The 20,493-nt window shown below is 43.8% G+C and overlaps 1 protein-coding gene across 8 annotated transcripts in view; it reads left to right on the top strand.

The window, feature by feature from the left end:
- Nucleotides 1–20,493, top strand: part of CHD3 (chromodomain helicase DNA binding protein 3) — a 1,139,027-nt gene that overhangs the window by 128,519 nt on the left and 990,015 nt on the right. For all 8 annotated transcript variants that reach the window (XM_078670235.1, XM_078670239.1, XM_078670240.1 and 5 more), the window contains exon 3: nt 1,340–1,516. In XM_078670235.1, the coding sequence (XP_078526361.1) occupies nt 1,340–1,516 (177 nt within the window). The remainder of the gene's footprint in view (nt 1–1,339; nt 1,517–20,493) is intronic.

Raw genomic sequence — 20,493 nt, forward strand, 5'->3', positions numbered from 1 at the left:
GCGAATGGACCCGTACGCAAAAAGACCATGATTCTTGCATTACATATCAGAGCGAACTGCCGCCATCCCATCACTTCACACTGCAGCATCGACAGCTCTCATGAAACCGTCAACGTGAAGCACTAGCCTGCCCGGCCTGCTCTTCGTGCCACAACCATGTGCGACATTCTCCTTTCTCTACGCAACCCTCTCCAACGTGAACGGGAATCTTGGCGCACAACCTTAGAAGGTACATTTTCAGCTGGACTAATCTGGGACTGTATCTGACCTGCGCTCTATTGCAAGTAGCCTGAACTTTTAACTTTGACCACGGTCCAGTGTGACCAGATAGCCACTTTCTGCGTTTAAGTGCTTCTTTTCAAAGTTTATTCTTTAAAAAATCATAACTTTGGGTCTACTTATTTGATTTTTGTTATTTTGGCCTTGTTTTAAAAAAAATTGAATTCAGCTCTATTGTTCTAACCTGGTGGGGATCTTTTTTGTGTGATGTTTCCACTGTTTTACTTTTTGAATTGTTGTACACATACTTTACACATTGCTTCTAAGTTAAACCTGACTGTGCTGTGCCAGGCTACCAGGAGGTTGAGCACAGGTTGACTCGGGGTTTGCTTGTGCCTTACTCTGTCAAGGATTGAGGTTGCTGTTTGATCAGGGCTCACACCCCAGTTAACCAGTAACCTAATTTCTTACAGTGCTTAATCATCAATTACACAAAAATAAGAGATTGGGAGATATAAGTAGCCATTCATCATATTGGTCCTACTTGGGATCCCATTCCACCCTCTGTATGATTATGATATCCTGTATAATATATGCTACAAAGAGATAAATAACTCCCTTTATGAAAGACATAGCTCTCATTCTTCAGCAGGGAAAAAACTGCTTCAGCCCCTTTAAGGTGAGTCTACAGATTTTCATGCGGATCAAGCTTCTCTGTGCAAAGCCTGTTAGTGTAGTTGGTGCTTCTTTGGCTGTTGTGTAGGGATAAACATAATTAATTTAGTATTGGTAAATAATTTGTACTTTCTACTAATTTTCCATTCTCTCAACTTAAATCAACTACGTTACCGTATCTTGCTATACCTTTATTACATTTTGAGATATTTTCCCCTGTGTCAACTTAACTGATTTGAACTCCTTCTAACATTGTCTATGCTCACCTTCCTGTATGTCACTTTCACTGATGTTCTTATATTAGTCCCACTCAACAGGAGGTCTTTTGGCTCCATCTCGGTCTGTTTATTGAAATCACAGCTCGACTCTTAACTTGGCCTACTGCACTTTGCACTTTTCTTCATTACTGCATCTGTTAACTGTCTGCTTTGATTTGTGCCCACAGGAGAGTGATGATGAACTTTTGGGACTCTCTGACCAAGATGACTTCAGGGAAAAGTCTGATAGTTGTGACAGTGACTTTGGAGGAAGTGGGAAGAAGAAAAAGCGGAAACACAAAGAGAAGAAAGAAAAGAAAGCAAAACGGAGGAAAAAGGCTGACAACGGAGTGCAAAAGCCAAAGGTACAATTTTCAATTTCTTCTCAGAGTCCTAAGGAAACAAGAGATTTTGTGATACATATCTCTTTTTTTGTAAACAATACATCTTTACACAGTTGTTTGCACGGTGATGCAAGGCTGAGTATCCTTTGTTGAATTTACACACACGCACCCACACACACACACACTTTAGCTGAAAGTCTGTAATCTAGCTTGTGTAGTTATCATTCCCATGTGTCACAATGATGAAAGAGTGATGTTTTTCTGTTAAGATGTACTTTTACTGCATTGTTTTTCCCTTGCTTTAGGTCTTACATTATTGAGGCTGTGTCTGTGTCTAGAAGTCAGGATATTCACAAAATGGCTATTTCTAGTCCAACACCCTTTGCAGGAATTATATAAATGCATTCAATATCTACTAGGACAACTTTGATTCTCTTGCTGATGTTAGCAAGCATTTAATCCGTGATGGGCATGTCTCAGTAAACTCCTTGTCATATGCAATTAAATCATTAGTTGCATATGGACTTTTGGATAAAAAATTATGAAGCTTCTAAATTCCTTTACTGCACAAGGCCAAACCCCCAAAGCATTCAGCGCCTACCTAGCTATAGCTTACCGAATATTGATGATTATGAAATTCTTCACTATGAATATTGGAATCATCATTGTTATAACATCTCTTATTATTTGTGATATCCCTAACATTTTCCAAAGAGAAATGGTTCTTCTTAATAATAATTTCAAACTATCTAAAGACAAAATGCTCTATTTTAATAATATCTAATTGGAGTTAAACATTTAGGCTCCAAAGAGTAAGCAGAAAAGCCCTTTGTAATTCTCTTTAAATGGAAATATTAAGTTGGAAAGAGTGACACGTAACAGGCACTGTAAGAAAGTGCCTCCTTTTTGCGTGGTCATCCCCATTTGTTTTGTGGACAGATGTTGATGGTTTGTTGACTCTGAAACACTGGAACATTGCTGAATAGGCCCCAGTGCATGTGCTTTGACCCCTAAAATATGTAGATATTGGACATCACCTGATTTTAACTTTCCTATATGTCCTTAGTATATGGTGCCCAAAATACACCCGTGGCATGGAAACTTAAATGTCACCCATGGAATACAGAACTAATGTGGCCTCTACTAGTGTGACTAGGCAAATATGACTTCACGCCTACCACTGTAGCCTGGCCGGCGTAGTTTAAAAACTGCAGCCTGGCCTGTCAAAATAAACCTTTTTTTCAGGAGAAAACCTTCCTTTTAAATATTAACAAGTCACTCCTATGTAAATCTTGCAGTCCACGAGGCAGGGTGCATGGTATGGGTATGTAGAAATGTAATGCTAACATGTATTTATTGTGATTAACCCTCCAGAACTATTTTCACTTTAGCAAGGCTGGCTGACCCGTATGGAAAAACTGGGAGGCAGTATGAAATATTAATTCTGCTATGTCTGGATTGGGGCCAGCTACCAATATGATTAAACCAGTATTTTTACTATTTATTCGAAACCCAACTCAATGATGAAACCGGATGTGTAATAAATATGAAGCAAAAGTAGTGTCTAGAAAGTTATCTTTTACCAGCCTGAATCTCCAGGAGCGTAAGTTGCCTTAATTCTCTGGCAGTAAGTAGCTCAGTGAGTGCTTAGGCCTGATAGGGTGCGAAAACTGATCCTGGAGCAGAGACAATGACTTAGGTGTGGGGAGTTGTATTTTCTTCCATTGGCAGGAGAACCAGTTGGGGTGCACCCAGAAACGTACTTTACTTCAAAGGGGACTTTCCTTTCCCAAGCAACTGTTAGATGACTGCTGGAAAGTCCTCAACGTATGTCCTCCCAGTGAGGCAGTTGCCAAACCCAGAAGAAGTAGAACTGCCACCAAAACTGGTTTGTAGTGACCGAGGTAGAGGTCCTGCTCATTACCCAGCCCATACCTCCAGGTGGGCACACATGCTCTGCAGAAGGGGAGAAGGGTTTGCTTCTCCTGGATTTTAGGAGTGGAGGGAACTCGGGTTCTGTTTGCAGTATGAGTAACTGGAACTGTTGCAAAAGAGGATAAAGCTACCCCTGGGAACATTTATCTAATGTGTTAGGGAGGAACCCACTAGCACCAGGCACCCACTTCAGAACACCGTCTAGCACTTTTTTCAGAACACATTCTGCACCTGTAGAAGAACAGAAGAGGACTGATCCTGATGTCTGTGACTTGAGCGTAGCCCTGATGGACTGGACATGCTCTCCCTTGCACCTAGGAGAAAGAAGTGGAATCCAATAGTCTGTTGGTCGACTTCCTCTGTGGTTGGAGTGATACTAAAAGCTGCAAGAGGCCTTTTCCTGAAGTTCCCAGCTCACCAGTACCAACTGGACCTGACCTAAATCATGCTGGTGGCCTCTGCTGGAGTGTGTCTTGACCCCAAAAGCTGTTTCGGAGTACTAGGCACTTGGTTTATCTAATTGGACTTCTCCTACCACACCTGGAATCCTGAGACTTAGCATATGTTTGTACTTCCAGATCTCCGGAGAGTGGGATAAACCACCCCAGACTATCCGACGTAGGTGTAATCTTGCTCGGCTAAGAAATCAGGTTTGTCCTACTCTCAACTTCTCTGCAGCAACACATCCTCGGAGAAAGGTATCTGGCCACGTTAAACTCTGTGTCGGATACAGGTGCATCTGTGCTCCACTGAAGGATTCTGAGCTCCGAAAAACAGAAACCAAGTCTGAAGGGAAAAATCTTTAGAGGATCAGGGGGCCAAACGCATCCAACTGGTGAGAGGACTTTCTGACATGAATTAAAATTTCTCCCATTTGAAGCTTTTCCAGCCAAACCCAGTCGCTTCAACAGCACCTCACCTAATACCTATGGACTTTGTGAGGACTTCCTCGAATACAGTTTTCTACCTTGCCCCGCTGAAAGAGTTTGACTTCCAGAAAATGACTAAGTCTCAAGGTAAAGCCTCTGAACTGACCAAACCTGGTTGGTGTATTCAACCTGGGCTCCATCACGGTTAGCCTCACATCATGCCTAGGTTCTGGTCTGTTTTGACCATTGACTACCATGGGTGTCTTAGTGTTTTTTGGCACTATTTTTGCTTAAAACTTAAAAAATTCATATCTCTGGTTCCCCTTATTGAATTTCTATTGTTTTGATCACTACATTTTACTCTATTTTTTTAAGTGGAGTGGGTTTTTTATTGTGTAGTGTTTTTTGTTTTTTTGTAAAAGACTTTTATTGTACATTTGCAAACATTACACAGCTTCTGGCCTACAACCTCCGGGGCCGGCCGCCACCACACCTTTTTTATACGTTGTATGTTTATAAGTACACAGCCCATGCACCGCCAGCCCGGAGGTGCGGCGGCGTTATACCTTCACGTATGTAAGTGGTTCGCAAACAGAGTGTAAATTCGTGTAGGTCTAATTTTGTATTTTATAACAATAAACAGTATTAACATGAAGTCACCACATTCGGTCATCAATGCTACATGAAGCGGGTGTGTTAACCCTAATCGGGCTTTAAATGTCATGCGTGTGTGTCGTGTATGCAGATCTAAGACCATTTACATTGCTGTTTCCGTTTTCTTCCATGATAGGGTAGTATCTCCAGACAAGCAAGTGTTACAGAGTAGTTCACCCCTCTCCCTCCCCTTCCCACTTATGTGTCTAGGTCTAAGTTTGGGTCCCTACTACTCCCCCCCCCCCATCTCTCTCCCTAGTCATCTTCACCATCTTCGTCTGATGTCAATGCGTCTTCCTCTTCCAGCGGTTCACATATATCCCCCCTGAATATGTTCCAAGGGGTCCATATTTTGTTCCACTTGCATGGGCACGCTCTAACGGTGTATACTGTCCTTTCTATTATCATGACCCTATCCATGTTTGTGCACCACTGTGTTAGTGTCGGGGTATCTACCGCTCCCCATTTCTGTGCTATGTCTCGTTTAGCGATCATCATACCTATCGTGGACTATTGTTGTCCGTATCTGGAGAGGTCATTGGGCCCCAATACGTTGAGCAGGCATTTCCGTGGTTCGGGAATCAGGGACATCTCTATTGTGTAGTGTTTTTGAAATTTTTATTGTTTTGGAATTTATGAATGCTTTACACATTTTCTCTAAGTGAAGTCTACCAGGGAGTGAGCTCAAGTTAAATGATTGAAACCTTTGACTGAATCTGACAAGTTAGTGACCTTATGTCTTGTGGTGGAGTACCACTCTTCTCAAGTAATAATTCACTTTTGTCACAGGCACCATTTTCAATTAAAGCAGTATTTGATAAATCTTCATGTAGCCCTAATGTCCAATAGTGTAACATAGGTTTAGGGCAATTCATTATTGTGAACTGTATAATAAGTAAGTATCCATTAACACTTGCACAGGGTCTAGAAGGAAGGCTAACAGACTAATTGAGGAAGAGGATACAGATAGCACATCCATAAACTTTTTGATTGGATTCTGATTCTCAGAATCTCTACAGCTATGACGATGACTTTGGAAATCCTCATGAGGTACAAGGGTAGTCTACGGCCAGTGGCTTTGATACTTGTCCAGAAATGAAGATGGAATTTCCAATCTGGACCCGCAACTCTGGCGGTTGTATTGTTCCACTCAGTGGTCCGAAAGGCAGCAGAGGTCCTGGAACTGCGGTGTGTGTTCGTTAAGACCAGTGTCTTAAAGGTGGTGCTATTCCCTACAGCTTCAATATCGAAACCCTTACTCCCCTTCAATGAAATATTGGTGGAACCTCTCCTGTCAGCCTGGGAAAAACCTTGTTCTGCACCAGGGGTCAAAAGACTAGTTGCCAGAAGTTATTGCCCTGATCCAGGAGACCCGGCATTCCTCTCGAACATCTGGTGACCTTGACACATTTTTTACATTTTCGTCGAACAGGTAGTCCAAATGATTGATGGAACGGGGGAAGGAAATCTTCTCTGCTGGCAGTATGGCACTGAAGTCTTTGAATACCAATTGACTGCTGGCCCACTACACACATGTTCTGTGGGATATGGTCCAGCTCATCACTCCACATGTCCCGTGTTACATACTTGCGTATTTGCAGTAAATGCTTATGCACAGACAGAACGTCTCCAAACATTTTGTTAAATCCAGCCTTGACACTGCCAGTCCATGGCAATTGCTATAGGCAGTTTGGTCTCCATCCGTCGCCATGCCTGGCTCAGGACATCTGGATTCTTCCGTGATGTGCAGGCCAACCTCATGAGCTTACCATTCAGTATTTGGAAACAAAGCTGATGCAACCCTCAAATGTTTTAAAGCCAGCAAGGCAACAGCCAAATCTTTAAACCTCCAACAGCCTCAATTCAAAAGGGATTTGTTGTGTAGTTCCTATATCCCCGATAGGCTCCGTGCTTTGGAATAATATACACTATAGTTTTGACATAGGACTGAGTCAGTAGGTCTCTATCGAGTACATTAAACTTAATTCCTTGTGTGTGCCAGCTAACTCAGAGGTCACTAGAAACTTCTCAAATAAACCAGAAGGGATGAAGGGATTAGTTTCTGACAACCGCATAAACATGACAACTTTGTTTCCCTTTAGAATCGGAACAGTCTCAGAATCGTGGAAACAATAGATAACAGCTTCACTCAGTCAATCATGCATGCTTCGTTTCTACAGAGATTTCACAGAAATTGATAGAGGGGCATTTCAATAAAAAAGGGTTCTTATTTCTCGTGCAAGCGATATGAGCTGCTACAATCATAAGACAGAATGTGAAGTATAATATGTACAGTGTTAGCAGTAAGATAAAATAATACTGCAATAGCATGGTTTGTAGCTATGACATATATTCATAAAAATACATACATAAATAACACAGGCTAAAATGTGAATACTCATCTGGTGCTTCTAAACAGTAGGTGCTGTTTTCTAAAGTATAGCTAGCTATAGTTTAGTTTTGCCAAGAGTTGCCAAGAGTCCCTCTAGGTTCTAGTCCGCTCCATACCTTAGAATGAGAGAGGTTGGAATCTCTTTCCTGGTCTCGATCTCTAACAACCCTCAAGGGGAGTCAGAAACACTGGAGCTGGATTCTGTGCGAGGAGGATGACAGCATCTGGTCAGTGCATCAGGCGGGGACTCGAATTTCTTCCGAACTTGCCATGGTGAGCCGCGTAGCTGTGCCGTGCAAGTAGGCAGCAGAACCGTACCGTCGTTTGCCATGGCCAGTGAAGGTATATTTGTACATTGAAAGTGTTTAGGAATGCCAGTATTTACGTAAAAGTCAGGCAGAGGAACGTCATGAATGAACCCCTAAGGAATAGATGTTCATGCATAATAAATGAGTTCTTGGAGAAATCAATAATCCAAGCAAGGGGAAGTCCTAAAGTCTCAAGAGTGTGGTTTTCCAAGAACTCGTTGTGACGTGGATGGACAGATGTAGGTGGCATGCCTGTATTTAGTTAGCATGGATAATGCCTAAATAAGGGTTGGATTTCTATGCCTAAATAAGGGCAATGTGAATTGTGCCTATTAATTAATTGCATTAATCGCAAAACCTATATACGTATCTAAACCGACACACAACAGATTAATTGCAGTTTTGGTTTGATGAGTCTCAAGGGGGTTCTCTTTTTGTCAATGAGATTCCTACCAATCCCAGATTCAGAACCTGCTGATCTGCAAGTCGAGGAGTAGGGTCAGTGGAACAGGCCTCCTCCTCCTGACTACCCAGGAAATAAGTTGTAGATATTTTTCCCAGACCCACACTGATACTGTGGTTGTGCAAGTGTTCCCTTTTCTGCCAATCCTGGACCTCAGGGAGTTGACCTCTCCTCAAAAGGAAAAGTTGATAATTCTGACCCTGGTTTAAGTTTTACTGACAATGGAAGCTGGAAGCTGGATGCTATCGCTTGACCTTTATAGATGCGTATATCCACATCCCCACCCTGCGTTGTCATTGGTGGTATTTGTGATTTGTGGTGTGTTGGGTTTTGTGCATTGGCAGTTTGCTGCGCTCCATTTTGGTTTGATGTCGGCACCTCAAGTATTCACCAAGGTAAAGACAGTGGTGGCAGCCTATCTCAGAAGGTTGGGAATTCCAGTCTTCCCATAGCTGGATGACTGGCTGATCAAAGCCTCCTCCCTCGAGATGGGACTGCATCATAATCTCCCCCAGTGATACATCGGGGGAGGTTTGTTGGGGGAACGATGTGAGCTTGACCTGTGGGATAGCCTTTACTCCCACCCCATCCATGACTACGCTATTGACGGATGCTTCCACCTAAGGTTGGGGAGCTCTTCTGGAGGATCTAGAGATCAGGAGCCCCTGATCTCTAGAAAAACAGGTTCTTCATCTAAACCTGTTGAAACTACATGCGATTCAGCTGGCTCTCAAGGCCTTCCTTCTTTCCCTCCATCCAGAGTCCATCTGTCCAGATCTTGCAGACAACTCTACTGTGATGTGGTACAACATCATTCAAGGGGGAGTAGGGTCTAACCTCCTTTATTTGGAAGCATTGAGGCTGTGTCGTAGGCACAATACCAAGTGATCTGGCTCATCGACAATCACCTTGTGGGGGTCTCTGAATGTGAGAGCTGATATCCTGATGAGGCTTTACTTTGCTGATCACAAGAGAATTATTCTGTCGGAGGTAATCCAGGACATCTTTGCTCAGTGGGATGCTCCTCAGGTGGACTTGTTTGCTGCCTCTGAAAATGCTCAATACTATCAATTCTGTATCCTCCAGTATCTGTTGAGTGGACCCTTGGTTTTGGATTGGCCAAGAAGAGTGTGTTAAGGAGACCTTCTGTGCTTCTCCACAAGCCCCCAGCTCAATCTGCCATTCAGACCGAACCTCCTCTTCCAGTTGTACGGGATGGTGCTGCACCCCAGTCTCCGAAGCCTCCATTTACATGCATAGAGATTGAGTGGGAACATCTGAGTTACTTTCAGCTGCATCAGAGGTGATATTTGTGTGTTCAGTGCATGTAATATCCCTTAACTTTAATCTTGGTGATCCATTTCTCATCACTAGTGTTTACTCCAGTATTGGAACTTTTATAGATTTACATGCTTGAATAATTCCCCGTCATCGATATGAGAGTCCCTGGGATATATGACGTTATAACGCATACTTTTACAACGCATACCTTTACAACGAAATTTTTACAACGCAAATACTATTACAACGCATGTATTTACAACGCATGTTTTTACAACGCAGGTACCTTTACAACGCAACGTCAATAGGGAGAAATTGTGGGGCATGATGTCCAGTATGGGGATAGAGAGTGGCCTAATTAATATATTGAGGGAATTGCATAGTGACACCTCTGCTAAGGTCCGATTTAATAGGGAGGGGGGACTGACTAGTTCTTTTCCCTGTATGAGTGGAGTCCGACAAGGCTGCATTCTTGCTCCCTTTTTGTTTTCCCTTTATATTAATAATTTGGAGCAGTTTCTGCTAGGTTTGAAGGCAGATTGCCCAAGGGTTGGGTCGCGTCATATTCCTGTTCTGCTTTATGCAGATGACGCGGTCCTGATCGCACGCACGCCAAGGAGCTTACAAATCTTGATTAATGGATTTGTTGAGTTCATGGGTGCCTTGGACCTTTCTGTTAACCTGAGTAAATCTTATGTGCTCCAGGCGGGGAAAAAAACTACCTCTAAATTTACATACACAATAGGGAGCCACATCGTGGAAGAGGTCAAAACGTTTCCCTACCTTGGTGTAACATTTGATGGTGCCTTGCGGTTTGATGCCTTGGTGGAGGAACGCTGTGGTAAAATGATTGCATCTAATGGGGCAATTGCTAGCTATGGCAGGAGGCTAGGAAGATGGTCCCCGGAACAGGTGATAAACTTGTACAGCTCTGTATCATGCTCCAAGGTAATCTATGGGGCAGAAGTATGGGGCTTTGTTAATACCACTAATATCCAACGAGAAGAAAATAAATTTTTGAAATCGCTCTTGAGGGCACCTCAAAGTACTGCGGGTTTAATTGCCCACAGGGAGTTAGGGAGACCGTATATAGAAGATCTGATAAAACTAAGGCCCATTATTGCTTGGATAAAAATATGGGTCAATCCTGATGCGACACTCAGTAGAGAAATCTTATCGGACTGCCTAGAGAGGGACAAGTGTATGCGCATCCCTTGGCTCCTTTACGTGAAGAACACCCTAGAGGAGCTAGGCTTTGGGAACCTCTTTACTCATCCTGCAACTATTGTAGCCCAGAACAAACTGCAAGTAGGGAGAACCTTTCTAGAGCGGAAAAACCTACGCAGAGAGGAGGCTGAAGGGTGCAAAAAGACAGCGAGGGCCCATCACCTAGTGAAGAGCGTGGAGGGTATGGAGCCATACTTGTACCTCATGTATAATGCACAGGATAGGTTCTTGATGTGCCGCTTCAGATTGAACCTACTCCCTTTTATGTTGGCATCACCAGCGGGATTTGCAACATCAATGGAACAGTAGGGGCCCTGCGGCTGCGACAACAGGTCTCCGCAGGACTCCCTTCACTTTGTTTTACTCTGTCCCTTTTACTCAATGCCCAGACGCAGATACCTGGTAAACCTTTTGAAAAAAAGCTAATTTGGTCCACGCTAGGGATGCATTAGTATTTTTACAGAAGGCCGCGGAACCCCTAATATTGTGTAGCATTATGAATTTTATTAAGGTAGCACTTCGTTTAAGGCTCACTAGAGGAGAAGACTGAAATGTTTTTTATTCTAACCCTTAAGTGCTACACATGGCTATATGGTTGTATTTATGTCCTGTTAAAATTCTGTGCTAAGAATCTTAAATGTTTAATGATTTTTTTACTATGTATATATGTGTGTGCTTTTATGGTGTTTTTTAATCACCGAATAAAGATTCTTGAAATGAAAAATGAAAATGATAAAGAGTATGTGGAGCATCAGTATTATATTCCTCAGCAGGAATGCCATTGTGACTATCATTAGGACGTCATCTGCATGCCATCATCGCTGTTAACATACCTGCAATTCATGTTGGCAGACATTAGGAAGAGATTTTTACCAGCATCTGCGCCCCCCGGCCAGTCTACATTGACCTCCCGGTCAGGATCTATCCCATCTACCCCTAAGGGGGTTCAAGATTTACAGGCGGAACCTTTTCAGAAATGACCACCATCAGTTCCTCAACAAGATCCAGGGACTACAGATGATAATCAAGAAGAGGGGGAAGACAGGGATCCACATTGAGAATGGGACTACCATCTCATTCCCACACCATCTTCTCTGTCTCCTGTACTCACTGACTCGCCGCCAGAGGACATTGGTGGTTTTCACAACTTACTTGAAAGGGCAGCCAAGAGGTTTGATCTACCATTGCCAACATCTCATATTGACTGTTTTTATATGATTTTAAAGAGCCCTTTAGAAAATCGGCGAGAGATATCCCTATTGTAAGTCACATATGGGAGGAAGGGCTCAAAGTTATGAGAATGCCAGCGACCGTGATGCCAGAGTTATCTAGATTGGAGTAAAAATAGAAGGTTTCAGAGGATTCTCCTGCCTGCCTGGTGGGTCATCCTAAGAACCCTTCTGTGCCCATCACCACACCCCCAGATAAAGAAGGAAGGTGTCTGAATAACGCTGGTAAGTGTTTTTCTTCAATGTCAGCTCTGGTAGTCAGAGCAGCCAATGCTCTTGACATTCTAGGTCGATATGATCAACAAATGTGGTGCTACCACATGTGGATCAACTTCCTGAAGACCGTCAATCAGAGGTGAAGAAAATTCTCCAGGAAGAAGATAGACCATCTGCGGAGGTGATAGATTGTGTGATGGATATCACTGCTACAACATTTAGACCACTGGGAGGTGCAGCAGTGTTGCGCCATCAAGGATGGCTCAAGGCCACTTCTTTTAGGCCAGAAGAACAGAGCAAGATTCTTGGCCTTCCATTCAATGGAGAAGTGTTGTTTGGAAAGCACATCGACGATGTGCTGCAGGATATAAAGAAAGACACCAACACTGCGAAGTCGTTGGGGACGCTTCAATACCGAAAGATACCCTTTGGGGGAGTGAGAGGAAGGTGCCTTCCTTCCTGCAGAGCTGGATATCAGCAGTATAGGTATCCCTCCTACACCACCTCTTCCCAGCCATATCGACCGCAGTATGTCCTGCGGCAACCACAATCAGGGACATATTCAAGATCAACCCCCAGAGGGGGAGCAGAGCGTCAAGGAAAATATACCTCACGTCACCAATTACGAGTTTCAGGCTCCGGCTATCTCTTTCCCAGCTCATCCAGATATTTCCTTGGGAAAGCAAATTTCTTTACACCTTCATCAATGGTAAAAAATAACAATGGACCAGTGGGTTCGCAACCTGAAACAATTCTGCCATACTTTAGGGTTCTTTCATATCCCACCTTCTACTCCACCAGGTCGACAAGAAGTAAAACACCTACAGCTTCTGTGTTTGCAAATTCTTGCAATGCTCCGAAAAGGAGCAATAGAACTGGTGCCAAAGTCCCAGAGAGGGAAAGGGTTATTTTTCAGTTTCTTTTTGGTACGGAAAAATTCAGACAATGGCATCCTATCCTGGATCTAATGACTCTCAACATCTACCTCTTTTCGCGTGGTCACGCTACAGGACATTCTGTTACTCCTGAACCCAGTGGGTCACATGACGACCTTAGACTTACAAGATGCATATTTTCATGTCCCCATCCATCTCTCCCATGGGCAGTGCCTTGGATTTGCCATAGCCGGAAGCCATCATAAATTCAGGCTGCTGCTTTTTGCTCCAAGAATATTCACCAAATGCCTGGCTCCAGTTGCAGCCTTCCTAAGGAAACAACAGCATCAAACATTTCCTTACCTGGACGAGTGACTAATCAAAGCACCATCACAGCCAGCAGTCCAGTCATCCACAGAGGCATGTACAAGACTGTTTGCCAAGCTAAGCCTTACCTTAAACGAGGGAAAATTGACCTTATGCCCTTCCACGCGCACTACCTCCTTAAGAGCAATATTGGATACTTGGATACCATAATAAACAAAGCATTTCCCCCCCCCCCCCCCTCTCTCTCTCTCTCTCTCTATAGAGAGAGAGAGAGAGAGAGAAATGCTTTGTTTATTATGGTATTCAATATTGCTCTCTCTCTCTCTCTCTCTCTCTCTCTCTCTCTCTCTCTCTCTCTCTCTCTCTCTCTCTCTCTCTCTAGAGAGAGAGAGAGAGAGAGAGAGAGAGAGAGAGAGAGATAAGCTAAACTAATATCACTTATTCATTCACAAGAAAAAAGCCACTTTTAGTTTGCAGTTACAAGTTTCTCCTGGGGACAATGTCATTGTGCATCCCTCTTATTCCTTTCTTCTGATTGTGAATGCCTTTGCAAGAAGAGCTGGATTCGTAATGCATCAAGCAGTAGGTTCTTTCAAGGATGTCATTACAGTCATACCAGCAATGGTCAATGCCGTCTCTTGGTGGACTCAACATCAGAATATTTCCATTGATCTCCCCGTTCTTGCCATACCAGCTCCACACATAATCACCAACGATGTCTCCCTGAAAAGATGGGGAGCTTTCCTGTAAGACCTCAAGGTCAGTGGCCGTTGGCAGCAGCAACACCAGCATCTTCACATCTTTTTGCTGGAGCCCAGGGCAGTGCGATTGGCATTGCAGGCATTCATGCCGAAAATAAGGAACACTGCAGTGTTGGTCAGAATAGACAACACAATGGCAATGCATTATCTCAAAAAGCTAGGCAGCACCAGATCCCACCTTCTCTCTCAGGAGGCGCAGTACACCTGGAATTGGCCGATCCAGAACAGAATCTCTCTCAAGGCGGAACATCTTCTGTGCGATCAGAATACAACAGCAGACATAATAAGCAGGCTCAAATCATCCTGCCATGAGTGGGAGATCCATCAAGAGATGATAAAAAGCATTTTTTTCAAATGGAGCAGGACAACGGTGGACCTCTTTGTTACATTGCAGATCAAGAAAGGCCAGTACTTCGTACATTGGCATCACCATCTGGGATCCTGGGGGAATGCATTTTTGATGGTATGGTCAGGCATCTACACCTTTCTGCCAATTCCCCATCTGCCACGACAACTCATGAAGATCAAGGTGGAACCCTGCATGATGATCATAATAACCCCATCAGGCCCCGTCAACATTAGTTAACAGAACTTCTCCTTCTTTCGGAGAGACAACCCATTCTTCTGCGTCCCATTCCATCTCTTCTGAAGATGTCCCAGGGACAAGTGCTACATCCAGATCCCGAAGAGCTTCGATTAGCAGCATGGCTCCTGAACACCGTGAATTTGAGCATCTAGAAATCCCATCTGAGTGTAAAGATATTCTTTCCAATGCGTAGGCACAAAGCACTAATAGAACGTACAGAATATAATAGAAAAGATTCTATGTATGGTGTAAGGAATCTAACGTTCATCCTCCTCTGTCCTCACCCCATGAGATCCTTCCATGCATCCTGCTGTTAGCAAAGCCCTGATCAGCACAGGACTCGATTAAAGTCAATCAAGCTGCTGTATTCCGATTTAGGAGGACATCTTCAGGACCATCATAATGGTCAGAAATTATCATTATGCAATTAATATGAGTTTAATATGAGTACTGGCGCAACTCATGAAACATGCTTTTGAACCTATACATAAGTCTGTCATGGAAAGTTTCCCTTCTTCTGGCGTTGATGTCGGACAGGAGAGTTAGTGAAATCCAGGCTCTGACTATACAGGAACCATTTCTGCAATTTAGGGATGACCGGGTAGTCCTTCGTACTAACCCCAAGTTTATTCCCAAAGTTCAGTCGGACTTTCATTAGAATGAGCCTCTTATCCTCAAAACCTTTTTTCCACAACCAACAACTGCTGCGGAAAGAGCTCCCTCGTTTGCTAGATATTCAGCTTTATCTCAAGTTTCCTCTACAAAGAACCAAAGCCTTTTGCAAATCATGGAACTATCTGGTGCCACTTGTCAGCCCGAGCCTCCGGGTTTGGACTCTAAACAATGTGATGCTCTGGCGGAATTTTTCGTGGATAAAATCGATAACATCTACTCTGAATTTAACAAACAGACAACAACAATAATACATTTGCAACCTAATCACCCTGCAACACAATGCCTCTCACAGGAAGTCGTTCAAGCTAACAGTGACGTACTTGTAGACAAATGGACTCCACTTGATATCTCTTCCTTCCATAGTATTCTCACAAGCATCAAATCTGGCTCCCCCCATGATCCGGTTCCCTCCTCTGTACTTCAAAAACTTGACCTCCCTATGCTCAATATTATCATGGAACTACTCAACACATCATTATGCGAAGCAAATTTTCCTGCGGCCTGGAAACACGCCATGGTCCTCCCCCTGCTAAAAAAAGCCAACTCTGATCCTGAGGTCCTCTCTAACTTTCACCCCCATCTCCCTACTTCCTGTCCTCTCCAAGATTCTGGAAAAACACATCAACATCCAGCTTACGAATTTTGTTGAGGCACAAAATATCCTGCATCCGTACCAGTCGGGCTTTAGTGCAGGTTTTTCAACAGAATCGACACTTCTGAGAGTCACTGAGAACATTCGTCAACAGGTCGACAAAGGAGAGACGGTGGCACTTATTTTATTGGATTTAAGTGCCGCGTTCGACACTGTTTCTCACACTTCTCTCTTAATAATCCCCCAATCCAGTGGCATAACTGGCACGGCACTCAAATGGCTGTGCAGTTTTCTGTTAAATAGGAACTTCAGTTCTTTTCCTCAATTACTCATTCCAAGATTCAGGTTTCCCAGTGTGGAGTCCCCCAGGGCTCCATACTTAGTCCATTGCTCTTCAACATCTACGTTAGCCCTCTGGCTACAATAGCTGAGCAAGCAGGGCTAACAATATACTCTTATGCGGATGACACCCAGCTCATCTTCTCGCTCTCCTCCAAGGAGACCTCAAAGACATCCTCTCTCCAGCCGGGACTAAAAAAGATTGCTGACTGGATGCACGCAGACAAACTAAAACTAAATGGTGGGAAAACTGAACTTCTCATCTTCGGTAAAATTAAAACTCTCTGGGGCCCCCATCATTGGCCGCCACAAATGGGCAATCCTCCCCTCCCATAACAATCGGCTCGTAACCTGGGCGTTATCATAGACGACCAACTGTCGATGCAGCAGCAAGTGGTTGAAGCTTCCTCCACCTGCTTTGCTATTCTCAAGTGGCTTAGGAAAATTATTTGGATGCTTCCTTCCTCTACGCAAAAAACTGTCATCCATGCCTTAGTAGTATCCAGATTGGACTACGGCAATGTACTTTATCTGGGGGCGAGCAAGGAAGTGGTCCGCAAACTGCAAGTAGTCCAGAACTCCGCAGCTAGACTGCTTTGCCAACTTCCCAGAATGGCTACCACTTCAGCTTCACTTCGGTAACTACATTGGCAGGGAATTGACAATTGCGACAAATTTAAAGCCCTCTGCTATATGAACAGAATACATTTGGGCTCAACTTCCCACTAACTTCGTTCTTTGGTGCACTGTTACCATCTCCCACGCCTACTACGATCCTCTAATCAATCTAAATTCCAGGTTCCCAGGATCAAACGAGCCAGAATGGGAGGACGGTCCTTTGCCTATCTGGCTCCCTCCCTTTGGAATTCTCTCCCAATTCATTTACGTCTCGAAAAGCACTACCTTAAATTTTCGCAAAGTTTTAAAAACTTGGCTTTTTAATCTGTAGAACCTTTTAATCACTACAGCGTCCGGCTCATACCTCTTGTCTTGCGTGTTCATAGGCGCCGGGAAAACTCCGGGTAGCTGTGCGCCATATAAATTTAATAAACAAATAAATAAATAAGATAAATAAACCCAGCTCTTTGTGTCCTTCTGTGCGCCACAGAAGAGCTATCCTCTATCCATTAGGGGGATTTGGATGTTGGATTTCGAGACCAATCCAATATTGCCATCAATCTGCAGGAAAGCATCTACAAGAGCGATCTCTACGTCTACTGCTCTTTTTTTGGCGAACTACCTATGCAGGACATCTGCAGAGCTGCAACCTGGAAGAATACCCACACGCCAGACATTACGGCTTGGATGCTGCAGCTCACAGTGATGGAGCAATAGGCCAGACAGTGCTAGGCAACCTTTTTCAGTAATGATGAGCCTCTCCTTCACCTCTCCTTCCTTTCTACTGTAAGACTGCGCACACACACACATCGCACACACACACATGAAAATAAAGAATGTGCTGAAGCACAGGCAAGGATGGGAGCTGTTTGCATGTTTTTAAAGAAATTGGGCCACATGTATCAAAAAAGCATTTTGCGATTAGTAAGTAGCGATTTTTACCGGATAGCTATTTGGTGATCGCAAAATGCTATGTGTGTTAGGAATCGTGAAAGATTTAGCAATTTCTTAATATTACCAAATAGCGGTCGGTAATTAGATATTCGCTATTAGGTGATACTAGTCCATTCGTTCTTATTGTCATATAGGCCCATAGATGCAAATGGTTTTGCATTAACTAATTTGCGATTACATAATTGGTAATCACAAATTAGTAATGCAAACCAAGGGTGCCAGGGGCCTAAGGCCCCCTTGAAGCACCCCAAAAAAAAAATGTGCACATGTAAAGCGCACACATGCCCTAGAAGAATGTGTGTGCTACATGGCACTTTGAAAAATGCATTTTTGTGCATTTATTATTTTAATTTATGCATGGTTACCATTGACTTGAAATTGATAGTAATAGCATATTCCTAAATGCACAGTTTGCATTTAGAAAATGCTGGGTACATGTGCTAAGGGAATCGCAAATTGGCATTGCAATTTAAGGTAATTGCAATTTTTGCGATTACCTAAAATTGCATCTGCAAAGCATTTCATACATCATGAAAGGCTAATTTGCATTCACAAACAGCTGAATTTTGCGATTCACACCATTTGCAAATGCAAAATTGTTTCATACAAGTGGCCCATTGTACTCTGTACAGAGCTGCCATCCCTCTGTAAATCCAGAGCACTCTACGCAGGCTGCGCAGCTCAGTGATGTCAGCAGCCTTCTATAGATGACGAGTACTACAGCTATTAATCAGTAGAGTGTTCAAATAGAAATCCAGAGCTCTTTGCCTTTGCTCATTGGCTGTAGCTCACCTTTTATCTTTGCGACGGTGAGTGGCCAAATTCTGAGCTTCATTCCTCACTGGATTCTTAGCTTTTACCTAGCATGTTCAATCTGATACTGAAGAGATTTACATTTCCTTGACTGGATCTTTGTGCTGCATGGGAAGATACCACAACTCGAAGCGTTTCTGCACAAGCTATTCGTTAACATTGTTACAGTTTTGTTTCTTCACTGCTCTTCAGCTTCCTTTTTTTCCAGATTCAAAGCATTCCTAAGGTCTTAAGGAAAAGGGCAACATAGTTGTTGATCATCCTGTTGATCCAGAAATAGGCATGTATGTATTAGTGTCCAGCCTTCACGTGTTTATTACTCGAATCTGTGCAGATTCTTTTTTCACTCACCTCCCATTATACACCTTTCTTTTGGCAAAACATAGAATTCAGCCTTAGAATTTGTTGAAAGGTTAGACTGTAACAGTGTGATTTAACAGCCCTACACCTTTCACTTGGAACAAAATGAGATGTAGTGGTGTTCATCAAGAGGACTTTAGGCCTCATTTAGGGTTTATTGGATAGGGTACTTAGTAAAAAACATGACAGACGTCCTGCCTGCTGTAATGCTATTGCATTATAGTTAATGTCACTCTAAATACAGTGGACAACCTCTGGACGTTCCACTCTGCCCATAAAACTGTTAATAAGGTTCTGTGTCCTCTTATAGAGCTCACATTTAGTGAAAGGTATTTTTTCTTTGCAAGTATTTATTTCCATGGGGACTCTCTATGTTCACCATGCTGCTGACAAGGATTTCAGATATGCCTGAAAGACCACCTCAGTAAAGGAGTGTTATCCCTCACAAATATTGTAAGGTTTTGATTGTTAATGCCTGATCAAGCACTCTCCCCCTCAAGGATCAGGTTGACTACTGGCCCAGAAATCCCGCAGTCTTGTCTTTTTGGGGTTTGGAGGAGTTGTCAAGGATGGTTGTCTGTCTTGGTGGCTCTTATCTCAAACAGATGTACTAAAACTTAGAATTCAGTTTTTCTTGGAACATACAGCCTGATTCATCAAGAAAGGAAACAGCGACTCTCAACTAGCGAATCACAGCGAATCGCAAATGGAAAGGCGCAGATCGGAATTCATCATAGATAGCGAGTAATCTAAGCGATTCGCACACGGGCGCTAAAATCGATAGCGAGAAAATGAAATCGCCGAAAAAGTCGCAAAAACCCAGATATTCCGTCTCTATTTAGCGCCACGCAAATCCACATTTGCGACATCTCGCCAGTAGCGAGAACTCACCAACGGGAAGTCGCTTTACGAGCGCCGTGATGACGTCGCAACCAGGAAGCAGCCAGTTGCCACACCCATTCTGAACTGCGAGGCTGACCGCGAGTCTGCAGCGAAACTGAGAGCTCCTACCGGGACACCTCCAAAGTAGCGCTAGTCACCCTTTAGCGACAGTAGCAATGACAGAGGAGACTGCACCCGGGCCCAGTGACAGCGGGCGCAAGAGAAAGCTCAAGTTTACCGAGCCGGAGTTGGAGCACCTCATCGAGGGAGTGGTTGAAAACCACGCTAAACTCTTCGGAAAGGACTCCCGGAGGGTGCCAGAGATGGAGAGACGTCGCATCTGGCTAGGAATTTCTGCCAAAGTGAACGCTGTGGGCGTGACACACAGGTCACTGGACGAATTAAAGAAGAGGTGGTACGACCTCCGAGGTCATGCCAAGGAAAGGGTGGCAGAGAGGCTGGGCGAGACATCTGGTACTGGGGGCGGAGACCCTACTGTCCCACCCAATACCCCCATGGAGGACCGCGTGGAGGACACCCTCGAGACAGAGGCATGCATAGGTGTCACCAACCTGGACTCATCCCGACCCAGCCAAGACAGCCAAGGTAAGTGGCATGCGACTGCGACCCTGTCCCCTACCA

The sequence above is a fragment of the Lissotriton helveticus genome, chromosome 12, assembly GCF_964261635.1.
Source record: "Lissotriton helveticus chromosome 12, aLisHel1.1, whole genome shotgun sequence".
Lineage (NCBI taxonomy): Eukaryota > Metazoa > Chordata > Amphibia > Caudata > Salamandridae > Lissotriton > Lissotriton helveticus.